General features: G+C 35.7%; 1 protein-coding gene across 1 annotated transcript in view; it reads left to right on the top strand.

Annotated features, from left to right (window-relative positions):
* Nucleotides 1-7,323, top strand: part of LOC120425170 (probable serine/threonine-protein kinase dyrk1) — a 171,748-nt gene extending 164,425 nt beyond the window's left edge. Inside the window, 6 exon segments of the mRNA XM_052708641.1 lie at nucleotides 2,867-3,034; nucleotides 5,813-5,964; nucleotides 6,032-6,161; nucleotides 6,231-6,428; nucleotides 6,493-7,044; nucleotides 7,046-7,323. Coding sequence (XP_052564601.1) covers nucleotides 2,867-3,034; nucleotides 5,813-5,964; nucleotides 6,032-6,161; nucleotides 6,231-6,428; nucleotides 6,493-7,044; nucleotides 7,046-7,183 — 1,338 coding nt within the window. The 3' untranslated portion in view covers nucleotides 7,184-7,323.
* The last annotated feature ends 6,717 nt before the right edge of the window (nucleotides 7,324-14,040 follow it).

Below are 14,040 nucleotides of genomic sequence, written 5' to 3'. Positions count from 1 at the left end.
TCTGGACATCTTAGAAGGGTAATTATTTTTTTTTTCGTAGGTTTTGTTTCCTTCTCCCTATAAAGTTTTCCTGCAATCCAAAGGGCAAAATTAAGTGATGAATATAAGCAATAAAAATAGACATTTTTACTAAATCTGAGATATTTTGCCAATTTAGCTTACCTACACATTCCAAGATACATGAAAAATATTGAGAAAAAAAAAACAGAGGCATTCAAAGTTGCGATTATTTATAGCGTAAATTCTTCATGCAAAAACAACAAAATGTGTGGTTTAGTTGAGCATAATTTGTATCAATCCACCAAAAATCATTTTGAAATTTTGAAATTTTCAAAATTTCAATTCATTGTAACCAACTTAGATTTTTCAATTTTATTTTCAAATCAACCCTAACATTTGAGAAGACCACAACAAAATAATATAAGCGTTTATTTGAAAAATATGTAAATTCATAGGGTCGGAAATTTCACGATACTTTTTTTGTTGGCACTGAAAAATTTGCTAAGTTTTCAGTTTCTCAAAATTCAACGCTATTTTGGTGATGTAGAGAAAATCTCGCTTTTCTTGTTTTATTTTATTTCGGAGTCTGTATCTTAGCAACCTTTGGTCCCATCTTCAATATCTTTGAAGCAAATTTCCTCTTTTGTTTCCTTTAAAAAAAAATTTTCAAGGATTTTCAGGCTTGGTAAAAGGTACACGATATCAAAATTTATGGAAAGTGCTTTTTGATTGCAAATGTAATTTTAAATTTTTAAACAAAAGCATTTTTTTTCGATTTTGTGGTTTTTAATTTTAAATTAATTTTAACAAAATTGTGTCATAGCTCGAAAGATCGCTTTTTTGTTTTCTAAAACATATTATTTTTTGCGCAATCCTATTTTTTGTGTAAAAAGTGTAACTATTTTTTTCTGAAAAGTCCTAAGCAATACCTACAACTTTGCCGAATTCACGAAATCGATCAGAAACATTTTTTTGAACATTTTAATAGCCTTTTTGTATGGACAGCTGCCAAAAATGGATGGAGATTGACGTTTTGACGAATTTATGATGCAAAATGACTTCTTTGGTCATAGAAACTTCTTCCACACCAAGCTTCATCCAGAGAAATGTCAGAGAATTACTCTTGAAAATTTACCAGGAACACGATGTCGATGCCAATTTTAAAAATTAAGTACACGGAGAAAAAAGAGTTCCCAAAATCGTGAACAAGCGTTCATGAAAATGGGAACCACGAACAATGTGTTCAAATTTCATGGTACGTTTTTCAAAATCGTACCATGGGATTTGAACACTTTGTTCGAGGTTCCCATTTTCATGAACGCTTGTTCACGATTTTGGGAACTCTTTTTTCTCCGTGTACTTTTTAGGTCAATTATAAAGTAATAATTAAAAAAGTTTAGATACAATCCAAATAAATTGGTTTGTACCATGTTGAATCACTTTAGATTTTTGTTTTCCGGAGTGGATTGACATGTTTTTTGGCTATGACCAAAAATAAATAGAAAAATCAAAATAAAAATAAACCTCAAAATTAACTTCCTTAGCAAAAAAAGAGTAACACTGAAAACTTGATACGTAAATACAGTTATTACAGATTCTACTTTCCAATGTCTGAAATATACCAAGGCCCAACATTAACTTTACTAAATTTATGATCCCCACTTGCCACTGCACATTGAAAATTAAATATCGTCAGTTAATAATTATTACAAGATTTATTCAATGTTTATCTAAAGAAATCCAAATAAGTAATACAATCTCAGCCCCTTCATGTTCTGTAAACGTTTCGAAAAGAGAAGTTTCAAAAATTTAAAAATTTTTTACTTTATTGAAAAACATTGTGCAAATATATCTTCATTCATTGAGCAGTAAATAGTAATAACTTATTATTTATTTTGGTTTTTAAATGAGAAATTTCGTTGGCCTAATAGTCTCATTGACCGAGCCACGTAGCCCAGTGGTAACGCTTCCGCCTCGTAAGCGGTAGATCGGGGTTCAAATCCCGGCTCGGACCAACACAACTGGTGATCTTTTCCCTTCTGGAATCGATTGCTTAGTAAAGGGAAGGTAGTGTATCGTCACAAACTGGACCTTATCACGACACCTTAGGGAGGCGACCTATGGAATGTTAACAATTAACCTAAACATGTTAACATTAATTTGAGAATGAAACTGCCACTGAATCCGCTTTGTAAATGCCGGCCCCGATACTCTTCAAGGGTGTTCCCCTCAGGAACTGGGAAAGATTTACTTTTTAATAGTCTCATATATACAGTGGACTCTCTGGCTGTCGATCTTCTCGATATCAATATTGCTCCAGCTGTCAATAAATTTTTCAGTCCCTTCAAATAGATTGCTTTGATTTTCCGTTCTATAATTTGATAACTCCCGCTCTCGACGGTCCCTTCAATATCGACAACGAGAGAGTCCACTGTATTTCAAAGTGAAGCCATCAATCACTTTCAATGAAAATGGATCATCACTTTGAAATGCTTTGTTTTAGATCAATTTTTCGAATTTCTGCACCTATATGAATCAGCATGTTATACAATTCTTGACTTTAATTAATAAACAATACAAAAATAAAAAAATAAGATAAAAAAGATTTTTTGAAAAAAATACAGATATCAATTAGAATTGGTTCTCTTTATTTTTGAACATAAGAACATTTTCAAAATTTAAAAAAAGATCACATCAAAATAATTGATCTCAACATCCTGCTAAAAAAACCCCCAACACGAACATATCCGTCAAGGCCCACTTCCGAATGTATTGAGTAATCGAACAGTGCGTTCGTCGTCGACTTCTCCGCCACACCACGCGTTGAAGTCTCGAACGTGAAGGCACGCCGCCCGTTCTTCCACAGGAAAAACCCAAGCAAGCCGCTTGCACTAGTCTAGAGCACTTGCTCGTTGGCGATGGCGTCTACTCCGCGTCACGTCATCAGATTTTCGATGACGTCGGCTTGCTGCGATTGCGCGACGTCGGTCAGCCGGTCGATTGTGCCAATTACGAGCGGGGAGCCGATGACGAAGTGGGTTACTTTTAGCTCCACATATGACTGATGATGCATCAATTCGGTGCCGCGAGCATCGGTCATACTCAAACTGAAAAATTGAGCAAGAGAATGAGAAACGCGGTTTAAAGAGAAGCGTTGTGTGGAATTTAAAGAGCAAGAGAGAACAAACTTAGTGGACGCGTGCCGGCTTAACAGAATCACGTGCGCACGTCGCGCGAGTTGTAAACAGAGAATTGCGCTGAACCGTTGAGTCAGAGCTTGAATGCTTCGAGAATGCGGTTTTTATGTTAAATTTTTCAAGAGCAATGGTTCTTTTTTATTTAAATTTTTAATGTTTTTTTTAAACTTTGTTTTCCTCATTCGAAGTTTTTTTACTTTGAACTTAATAATTTCGGAACACAAATTATACTGGTGTAAACTATGTTTAATCTCGCAACGAATTATTCCCCACAAATATAGTAAATCATTCGGCGATAACCGCCCAGAGAGGTGATAAGATACAATTAAGCCATCTTGAAACAAAGTCGAATGGAAATTTCTGCATCAAAACGTGGACCTTGAAAGGGTGACTCATTTGAAACTAAATTTGATTCCACATCAAGCATTAGAGAAAATTATAATAATATTTTGACTTTTAAAGAACAGAAGAAATTTCTCTAAGGAAACATATTTAATTACGAAAACGTTATCACTTTTCAAAAACCAGAACAAAACAAATTATTTCCTCATCAAAAAAAACATTGCTTTATAAAAGTATTAAAAATTAGGAGCCAATTCATTTGTCATTAAATAAAATAAAAAATCATGCCTATAATTTTCAAAGATTAAGGATTGTCCAAAAATCAGAGAGATACAGATATAATTTAACAAAATACTTCAAAATTTTGAAGAAATTTCTAGAGCAGTGAATGGAAAACTTCTCAAAATATAATTTTCCTACATAGTTTATTGTTGCGGATATGTTGGATTTTTTTGTTACATAATGAAATCAGGATGCACCGCTCCGCAAAAAATGTATTTTCGTAAAAAAATATAATTCAAATAAAGTTTTCTTTGACCTTACAATGCAAAACAACAGCAATCATGCAATATTACTGCCTGGCTTTAAATTATTAGTATAGTTTCAGAGGCCTACGAATTTTTAATATTTCAAAATTTTCCGGCAAACGAGAAATTATTTTTTAATGTGGGTTTTCCTGGTTCTTAGACATTTAAGTAGCAATGATTAATAAAAATGAGTACTTCAGGCTTTTATACAATGATTAATATAAGCATTTCAATTTAATTTGTCATGAATTTAGCATGAATTTGCATGTTTGAGGGAATCATGAAAAAACGATACTAACATCTTAGAAAAAAGTTTTAGGACTTTTCAGGAAAAATGTAACACTTTAAAGTAACACTTATAATTTTGGTTAACCTTTTGTCACAAAAAAAGATTATTTCCCAAAATCCGAAACTTTATTTTTTTATATACTGTCCAGACTCGATTATCCGAAGCCTCGATTATCCGAAGTTTCGATTATCCGAAGGTTTGTATGGGACTTCGGATAATCGAATCATGAACAATTTTTTTTCGTTTTTTTCATTTTCTTGTTTTAAACATCAAATTCGAGTTCTGCGACCCCATTTTAGTCGAATTTGAGTAGTTGATTGCCTATTAAATAATAAAATTCATTTTTTTCAATATTTCGTCACCACCATTTTGACCGCCATCTTGGATTTAAAAATTCTAAATCACTTAAACGTAGTTTAGGGGTCATAATTAAGCTCGACAATCAAAAATTAGACAACAAAAAAATATTTTTTCGTGATTCGATTATCCGAAGTGAAATTTTTCCAAGGCCTTCGGATAATCGAGTCTAGACTGTATACATATTTTAGTGCTCCAAATATGGCATCTTTTGACACATAATTATATGTAAGCAAAAAATCTCTGTATTCAAGTCACACCCACTTAAAGTTTGAACTTCAGAAAAAAACATGATTTTTTTCGTATTGAAATACTGACCATTCTTAAAAATATTACAGTCAAGACTCGATTATCCGAAATTCAGACTTTCCGAAATTCGATTATCCGAAGGTTTGTATGGGACTTCGGATAATCTAATTATGAAAAAAAACTTCTCGTATTTCTTTTATATTCTTACATCAAATTCGAATTCTGCGACCTATTTTTTGTCAAATTTAAATGGTTAAATTACCGCCATTTTGGCCGCCATCTTGGATTTACAAATTCTGAATCACTTTAGAGTAGTTTAGGGGTGATCCGAATTTTTTATTATCCGAAGTGAAATTTTACCAAGGCCTTCGGATTATCGAGTCTGGGCTGTATTTAAATAAATGTTAAAATTTAGCTTAAAAAATATTGATGAAAAGTCTTTCCTTTCTTGCGATATAATATTATTTAGAAATAAATAGGGGAAATTCTCGTATGTTTGGCAGGTTAAGAACTTGGTCCTTATTCCGTCCAATTTGCAAATTTTCACTATTTCAACAAATCATTTTGCAAAAAAATTGATAGAAACTTGCTTGCTCCTCCCATTATGCTATTTATTGCTTGATATGGGTTGAAAACGCTTTTTGGAAGCTGTAATCGAACGCCAAAGTGGAAGGAATTACATTCCTATTCCCGAATCTATAATATATATGATGGCCCTTTTCTAAAGGTATAACATAATCACAAAAATATTTAGATTTTGGGGCCAAAAGGCAAAAACAAAAGCCTTGGCAATTTCTGGATGTTTAAAATCTGGAATTGTTTAATTTAAAAAAAAACATGTTTTCTTCCAGAACCCTTTCAACTTAAAAATGGCCTACGCAAATTTCCCCCTTCCTGAGTTGCTCAACGAAATCAACAACAATGCCAGCAACACCGAATTCACCGTCCCGGGCCGCTTCCAGAACCTGTTCCCGATCGGCATCGGCGCCCAGGGTGCCGTCTGGTAAGATTTTTTAATCCTAATATTTTGATTTAAAAATTGTTTCTAAAGTAGCCACTCGATTTCACAGCGCCGCAATGGACGTCGTGACGGGACGACCCGTGGCCATCAAGAAGCTTTCGCGACCATTCCAGGACGTGACCCACGCCAAACGTGCCTACCGGGAGATTAAGCTGATGCGATTGGTTGACCATCCCTTTGTAAGATACAGATACTTCTGGTTAAAGAAGATTCCTAAAACTAACCTCACTTCTCTAAATCTTTGACAGATCATAAAACTCCTGCACGCCTACTCCCCGCAAAACTCGCTGGACACCTTCCGGGACATTTACCTGTTCACCGAGCGAATGGACACCAATCTGAGCGTCGTGATCGGCAATCCGTTGGACCACGAGCGGTTGTCCTTTCTCGTGTACCAGATGCTGTGTGGCGTCAAGTACCTGCATTCAGCGGGAATTATTCATAGGGTAAGTGAACTGCTGGTTGCCTACGCAAAGGCGCTTTTTCACGACGCTTTTACCGCACCATCAGGATCTCAAACCAACGAACATCGTCGTGCGCGCGGACTGTTCGCTCAAGATTCTGGACTTTGGCCTGGCCAAGGTCGTCGGGACGAACTTCATGATGACCCAGTACGTGGTGACGCGCTACTACCGAGCCCCCGAGGTCATCCTGAACATGGAGTACGACACCAAGGTGGACATTTGGGCGATCGGTTGCATCATGGCGGAACTCATCACCGGCCGGGTGCTCTTCCCCGGCACCGACCACGTCGACCAGTGGAACAAGATCGTCGAAACGCTCGGAACGCCAACACCGGAGCTCATCGCCAAGGCGCCCAGCTCCGAGCGGCGGTACATCGAAACCCTCCCCGTCCACCCACGACCAACGATCGAGCAGCTCTTCCCGGACGAGTCCTTCCTGGCGACGGCGGCCGGATCGCCGGAACTCAACAACGCGAATGCTCGTGCCATGCTGGCCCGCATGTTGACGATCGATCCGGCCGATCGGATGTCAACGGAGGAGGCGCTCGCCCATCCGTACATCAGCTTGTGGTTCCAGGAGGACGAGGTCAATCGACAGGCGCCCGTTCCGTACGATCACGCGCTGGACGAGCAGGAGCTCAGCTTGGACCAGTGGAAGGCGCTGCTGTTTCAGGAGATTCGGGAGATTCAGGCGGAGACGTTGGAGGCGGAGTGAAGTTGAGGCGTGTGTAAGATAGAAGCATTTAAGGCTATTTCTTAAGTAAGTTGCAGCATTCTCGACGACTTTCCGTGTAGGACAGCGATTCTCAACGGGGGTACCGGGGCTACTTGATTTACATGGTAGGGGGTACCAGCCTAGAAGAAGGTTGAGAATCGCTGGTGTAGGATATTATGAAAAAACCGAACTCGTAAACATTCGATCGAAAGTGGCGCATTTTAAGCTGTAGTTAGGAATAGATAATTTGAAAATTTTGTTATAAACGATAGTAGATAGGATATTCAAAACGAAAGTATAAACTATGTGTACAAAATTAGTATGAAATAAATTTTATGGAATTTTAAGAATAAAAATATATTTTTTACTTAAGGAAAAAATAACGATCGAAATTAGTAATAGATTTTTTTTTTAATGCTTTTTAGTTTTTTTTTTTCAACTTGGGAACTCCATCTAATTGGCAGATTTTCACTATTTTTGATAGAAACTTGCATGCTAAATTTCTATTGAGCTATTTATTACTCGATTTCAGTCGAAAACGCTTTCTATCAGCTGTAATTGCATTTCAAAGTGTTTTCAGCTGCTCAAACTTAAAATTACAAAAAAAAATAAAATAAAAAATAATGCCTCCTGATTTTTTGGACCGTTTTTTGAAGCGGGGAAATATTGCAAACCTCTTTCTACACCTTAGCTTCCATCTACCCCGGGATTCGAACTGACGACCTTTGGATTGTGAGTCCAACTGCCGTAAACGTAAACTAAACATGTAACATGTGAATTGCAAATAAAACTAGTAAAAAATGGAACAAAAATACCTAAAACAAGAGAAGTATTGTTTTTTCAGATCTAAAATTGCACAAAATGACAAGGGGAAATTAAAATAATCGAAAAAAATTGGAACGTCAGAGGGTAAAATAATTATAATTTATATTTTTTTAATTTTTTCTATTTTTTATATTTTTTTTCGATCTGATTTAAAAAAAATCGATAGTTTAAATGTTTTATATTTTTTAAGTCTACAATTTTTTTATGCTATCCAGGTTTTTAAGCGAAAATGGCGTTCGAAAGGTGAACACCCGAAATGTCAAAATCACGCAATGGTACCAACATTACGAAAAAAGTGTGCCATGCCATGACAGCCACATTTTTTTCTAATGTTGGTGCTACTGCGCGATTTTGACATTTCGGACGTTCACCATTCGTAGGGCGTCCTATTTTCCCGGGTTTTGAATTTCCCGGGAAACGGGAAAAATATTTTTAGAATCCCGGGAATTCCCGGGATCCCGGGAAATTTTCTAATCAGTAATAAAATCTATGTTGTCATTATATTTGTTATGTTTTCAAGCTTAAAATCATAGAATTAGCTTAATAATATTAATTGGTGATAATCTACACTTCAATCTGAACAAGGACGGCAGTTTTTAAATTGCCTAAAAGAAATTAATTTTATTTTCTTTGTAGTGTTTTGGATTTAAAAATCACTTTCAATTCATAATTCCAATGTGATTATTTTTTTTTTATTTGCGGAACAAATTACACTGGTCTTTTATAAAAATATTTCTTTTATATATATTATTATATAACTAACAGCCTAAACAAATCCTTTTGTATGTTAAAAAAAAAACAAAAAAACGACAGCAAATAAAATGTTTTTTTCGAGTAGTACAGTAGTACAGTGTAGACGCACTTTTATTGTGTAAACAAAAATTGTCTAAAAATTGATGTAGAAGGTGGCTTTGAAGCTTAGTTTTTGGACTCAGGTGTGAATCGTGATTGATTCTCGCGAACGGTGTAGTTAGTGGTTCGCGAAACGCATGATTAATCGAAAAAAGTGATAAGAAAAATTGCGAAACAAACGGAGAAACAAGAAGCCAGGCAAAGTGTTTGGTGTGCTTGTAATAGTGTGGCCGAAGGGCCAGCTATAAATCTGCACCATGTCTACGAGCGTGCAGTGTAGTGTTTGTTCCGCGGCTATCAAAGAAGGGAATGAAAAAATTTATTGTTTTGGACCGTGTGGAAAGATAATGCACCCAAAATGCTGTGGCGAAATAAATATTGATGGAATCAAGGCAATGCAAACAAACAGAGGCCTGAAATATTTTTGTCATGATTGCAGAAAGTCTCAATGTGATTACAATAATGTGCTGGGAATTTGTAATAGTATTTTGACAAAGGTCAACGAAACTGAAAAGATGATGAAAAAAGAAATTACGGAACAAATAAGGGAATATACTAAAACAGCAAACGAGGCGAACGAAAAAGGATTTGTTTTGCTAAAAGATTATAGGGGAAATCTACCCTTTCCAATCAAACACCTATCTTCGTCATATGGAGAGTTTGATGCTCGATTAAAGCTCCAAAAATACTATTTAGGCTGTAAACTTACCAGCAACAGCACCGCCTCGAGTAAGCACGCAAATGTATGCCACTTACTGGCCAAAAAGATCACATTTAATGCACTTTTGATCATAAATTGTATTTTGCGAGACCACTTCTCATCATTTTGTTGGCACACACAGTGACACACACGAGAATCCCTCAAACGCTTAATGAATATCGCCAAAATTACCTTTTCACTTTCGCTTACTTTTTCACGGCGCTTAAGATATGAAATTGCTTCCAACTACCGGCAACATGTTCTTTTGATCATTAGTAAGGCACTCACTTGAAGAATAATCCCGAAAAATGTAATAAATTAGCAAGCGCCATCAAAAAAACAAACGCGTCAAGTCGTTTGACGTTTCAATTTTCACTTTGCATTCCAACCGAAGGCTGAAGAAAACCGAGCGAGAGACGAAGGCAAAAAAGAACAAAGGCTGGCCGTCAACACCACCAGCAGCACAGCCAGCGATGCCAGGAAACTTTCCCTATAAATGCCACTTTTCGTGAGTGTTCGTTTGAACTGTCAGCGCAAATGGCAACACTCGACAGAGTGTTGGAAGAAAAAAGAACTAAGCCGATATTAGAAAAATGGGCGTGGCGTAATGCATTCGCCTCGATTAGAATACCCTTGGGAATTTTTTTTTGTTAAATGCTTGGTAAAGAAATAGAATAACTTTTAGTGAAAGTGAAAATAAACAGAAATGTTCACAAAAACTTGCTATACTCGTTGGTGTACTTGGTTTTAGTAAAATTCAAGGGAGACTCTAGATTATCCAGCATCATTCAAACACGACCGCTTATTAGGATTAAAATGGGTAGATTTCCCCTATTATGAGTGAGAATAAAAAACTGGAAGATAAATTGTCTGCCAAAACCAACACTAGTGGGAGAAATAGGAAAGAAGAAACGTCGCTCTCTGGTCCAAGTGGAAACACTCGCTCTCAAAGTAAACAAAAAACGGCAAAGGCTGGTGAGACGGGTAGCGTGACGCAGAACTATGCTGAGGTTCTAATAAACGGTAGAAAGGAAAGTGAAATTGATCAAAATAGGGAAATCCCTAAAGAAAAAGAGACTGTGATTATAATTAAACCTAAGGAAGGGGACCAATCGGCAAAAAAGACAAAACAACAGTTGAAAGAAAAATTAAACCGCACTGAAAACCACATTCTAAATGTGAGAGAGGGCAGAAATGGAACTGTTATACTGGGTGTCTCGGATAACGTGGAAAGTGTAGCTAAATCAGTCCAGGAAAAATGTGGAGAACTCTTCAATGTGACCGTTCCAAAACCAAAAAAACCAAGACTGAAAATAGTAAAAGTGGCTGAGGAGCTTAATGAAACTGAGTTAAGAGATGCCCTCATTGAACAAAACGACGTATCTGATGATATAGAGCTGCGATTAGTGACAAGTTTTAAGAATGGTCTTGATGAATACTGTGTGTGGACCTACATCATTGAAGTTGATTCTTCTTCTCATGAATTTTTGCTTGAATTAGAGAAGGTGAACATAGGATGGGAAAGATGTAAAATAGTGGAATGTTTTGGTATTATTCGATGTTTTAAGTGTTGTTGTTATGGCCATAAAAGTAATGAATGTAAGAGCGAGAGTGAGGTTTGCTCCATTTGCGCAGAAAACCACAGAACAAATGAATGTAAATCTGAAATAGAATGTTGTGCTAATTGTTTGACAATGAATAGAATGAGAGGTTTAAAATTAAGCACAGATCATGCTGCATTTAGTCGTGAATGTCCTGTCTATAAAAGACAAGTAGCCCGCAAACGCCATCAAATTGATTACACTCGATAGCAATCAACGAAAAACAAGAACAATAAACAAAAATGGTCAGTGATTAGCTTAAACTGTGGTGGACTGTCTACAAACTTTGAAGAATTTAAATTATTAGTCCAAAAATATAAACCGAGATTAGTGTTAGTAACAGAAACACATATAACAGAGCAGTTGGGAGATGAACATTTGGGAATCGATGGGTACAACCATGTGAGTTGTTTTTCAGACTCAAGACACACAGGAGGTGTAATGATTTATTCACAATCAAACATTGAATACAATGTGCTTTGCAAAAGTCAGATTGGACGAAATTGGTTCTTGTCAATCGATGTAACTAGAGGTATGAAAATTGGAAGATATGCAACGTTGTATCATTCCCCAAATGAGCCGCATGCAACATTTTTAAAAATTTTAGAAGAAAATTGGCTTGAGCAATTCGTAGACTTGTCAAAATTTATAGTGGTGGTTGGTGACTTCAATATTGACTGGTCAAGAGAAACAAGTGATGCATCTAATTTGAAACAAATCTGTGATTCATTAGGTTTAAAACAAAATGTTAAAGATTATACACGCATAACGAGGTTGACGAAAACAATGATTGATCTAGTCTTTTCTAACTGTGATATAGGTGTGCGTACTGTGAGTGAAATGAAAATATCTGACCATGAAACTTTGTGTTGGTATAATGTGAATGAGTGTACTGTTGCTAGTAAATCAATGAAAAAGATCACTTGTTGGAAAAATTATTCTAAATCTGCTCTAGTAAATCTTTTGAGACAAAACAGGAATTTTCCACTTAATTTTGAGGATATTCATGATAATGCACTCAACTTAATAAGTAATTTAAAAAAATGTGTTAAAACGTTAATAACTGAAAAATTAGTCTCTGTCGATAAATGCTGCAAGTGGTTCTCAGTAGATCTATTACAAATGAAGCAAAGGCGGGACCAGGCCTATTTGAAACATGTAACAGAAGGAGGAGCTAATTCATGGGCAATTTACAAAGCATTCAGAAATGAGTACTCCAGTACCTTAAGAAGAAAACGGAAAGAGTATATTCAAAAGTCAATCGAAGAAAATAAAAATAACAGTAAAGAGTTATGGAAAATATTAAAGAAAATGATAAAACCTGAAAGCGCACCGGCTAATACTATCTGCTTTGATAATGTCAATGAAAAAAATAGAGTTGAGATTCCTAGAAAATTTAATGAGTATTTCGTAAATAGTGTACAAGAAATTAGCAATTCTATTGAGGAAGTGAATGCACCACCTGAGCTTGAGTTTCAATTTTCTGCAACAAATATGTCGTTTTTTGAAACAATAACATTAGAAAAACTAAAATCTGTGATATGGTCTTTAGAATCAAAGTCTGGATCTGACAATATCAGTGCTTCTGTTTTGCGCGACGCTTTCGAAGTTATAGGACAAGATCTATTGAATGTGATTAATCAGTCATTAATATCTGGAGTGGTGCCTGACAGTTGGAAAGAGTCAGTGGTCATTCCCATAGAAAAAGTCCAGGGAACAATGAATGCATCAGAGTTTCGACCAATAAACATGCTTCCTCTCTATGAAAAAGTTTTAGAACTGACAGTTAAAGAACAACTTCTAAATTATTTAAATGATAACAAACTCCTAGCAGCAGAGCAATCTGGGTACCGTAAAAACCATTCGTGTGAGACAGCTCTTAACTTGGTTATTTCGAAATGGAAAAAACAATTGGAAAGCAGGAAAAAAATATTCGCGGTTTTTCTAGATTTAAAGAGAGCTTTTGAGACTATTTCAAGAGAAAAATTGATTGCAGTCCTTAAACAATACGGAATTACAGGAAATGTGATTAATTGGTTTTCTTCTTACCTAGTCAATCGAAGTCAACGAACTAAGTTTAACTCTGTGATATCAGTTTCCATAGAAACGTTAGTTGGAGTACCTCAGGGAAGTGTTTTAGGTCCCCTTTTATTTATTTTATATATAAACGACATGAAGAGAGTTCTTAAACATTGTGATATTAACTTATTTGCTGATGATACTGTGCTATTTATTGCCTCAGACAATGCAGTTGCAGCTATAGAAAAATTAAATTTTGATTTGGAAAACCTCTCTTGTTGGCTAAAATTCAAAAAACTCAAACTAAATGTATCGAAAACAAAGTATATGATAATTGCTAACACCAAAGCAAGTCTGCCAAATTTGATAGTCAGTATTAATGGCGAAAGATTAGAATGCGTTACCGAAATTAAATATTTGGGAGTAATCATTGACGATAAACTGGACTTTAAAAAACACATAGATTATAGTATTAAAAAGATTGCAAAAAAATTTGGTGTACTATGTCGTTTACGCAATGATTTAACCCAGTGGAGTTTAATTTATATGTACAAAGCACTTATTTCACCACACTTTGATTTTTGCCCATCCATAATATTTCTAGCTAACGAACAGCAAATGAATAGGTTACAAAAAATACAAAATAAAATCATGCGTTTAATTTTAAAATGTAATAGGCGAACTCCAAGGCAATCTATGTTAAATGCACTGCAATGGTTATCGGTGAGGCAGCGTGTAACATTTCTAACAATTGTTTTAATTTATAAAGTAGCAAACGGAATGGCACCTGAATATCTTCAAAAAATATTAGTTCGTGGTTCAGACATTCATCAGCACAACACTCGTATGGCTTCAGAAATAAGAGCAGCATCGTTTCTTTTA

The sequence above is a fragment of the Culex pipiens genome, chromosome 2, assembly GCF_016801865.2.
Source record: "Culex pipiens pallens isolate TS chromosome 2, TS_CPP_V2, whole genome shotgun sequence".
NCBI lineage: Eukaryota > Metazoa > Arthropoda > Insecta > Diptera > Culicidae > Culex > Culex pipiens.
Note: the sequence above shows the minus strand (reverse complement) of the source record. Positions and strands in the feature narration are given on the sequence as shown.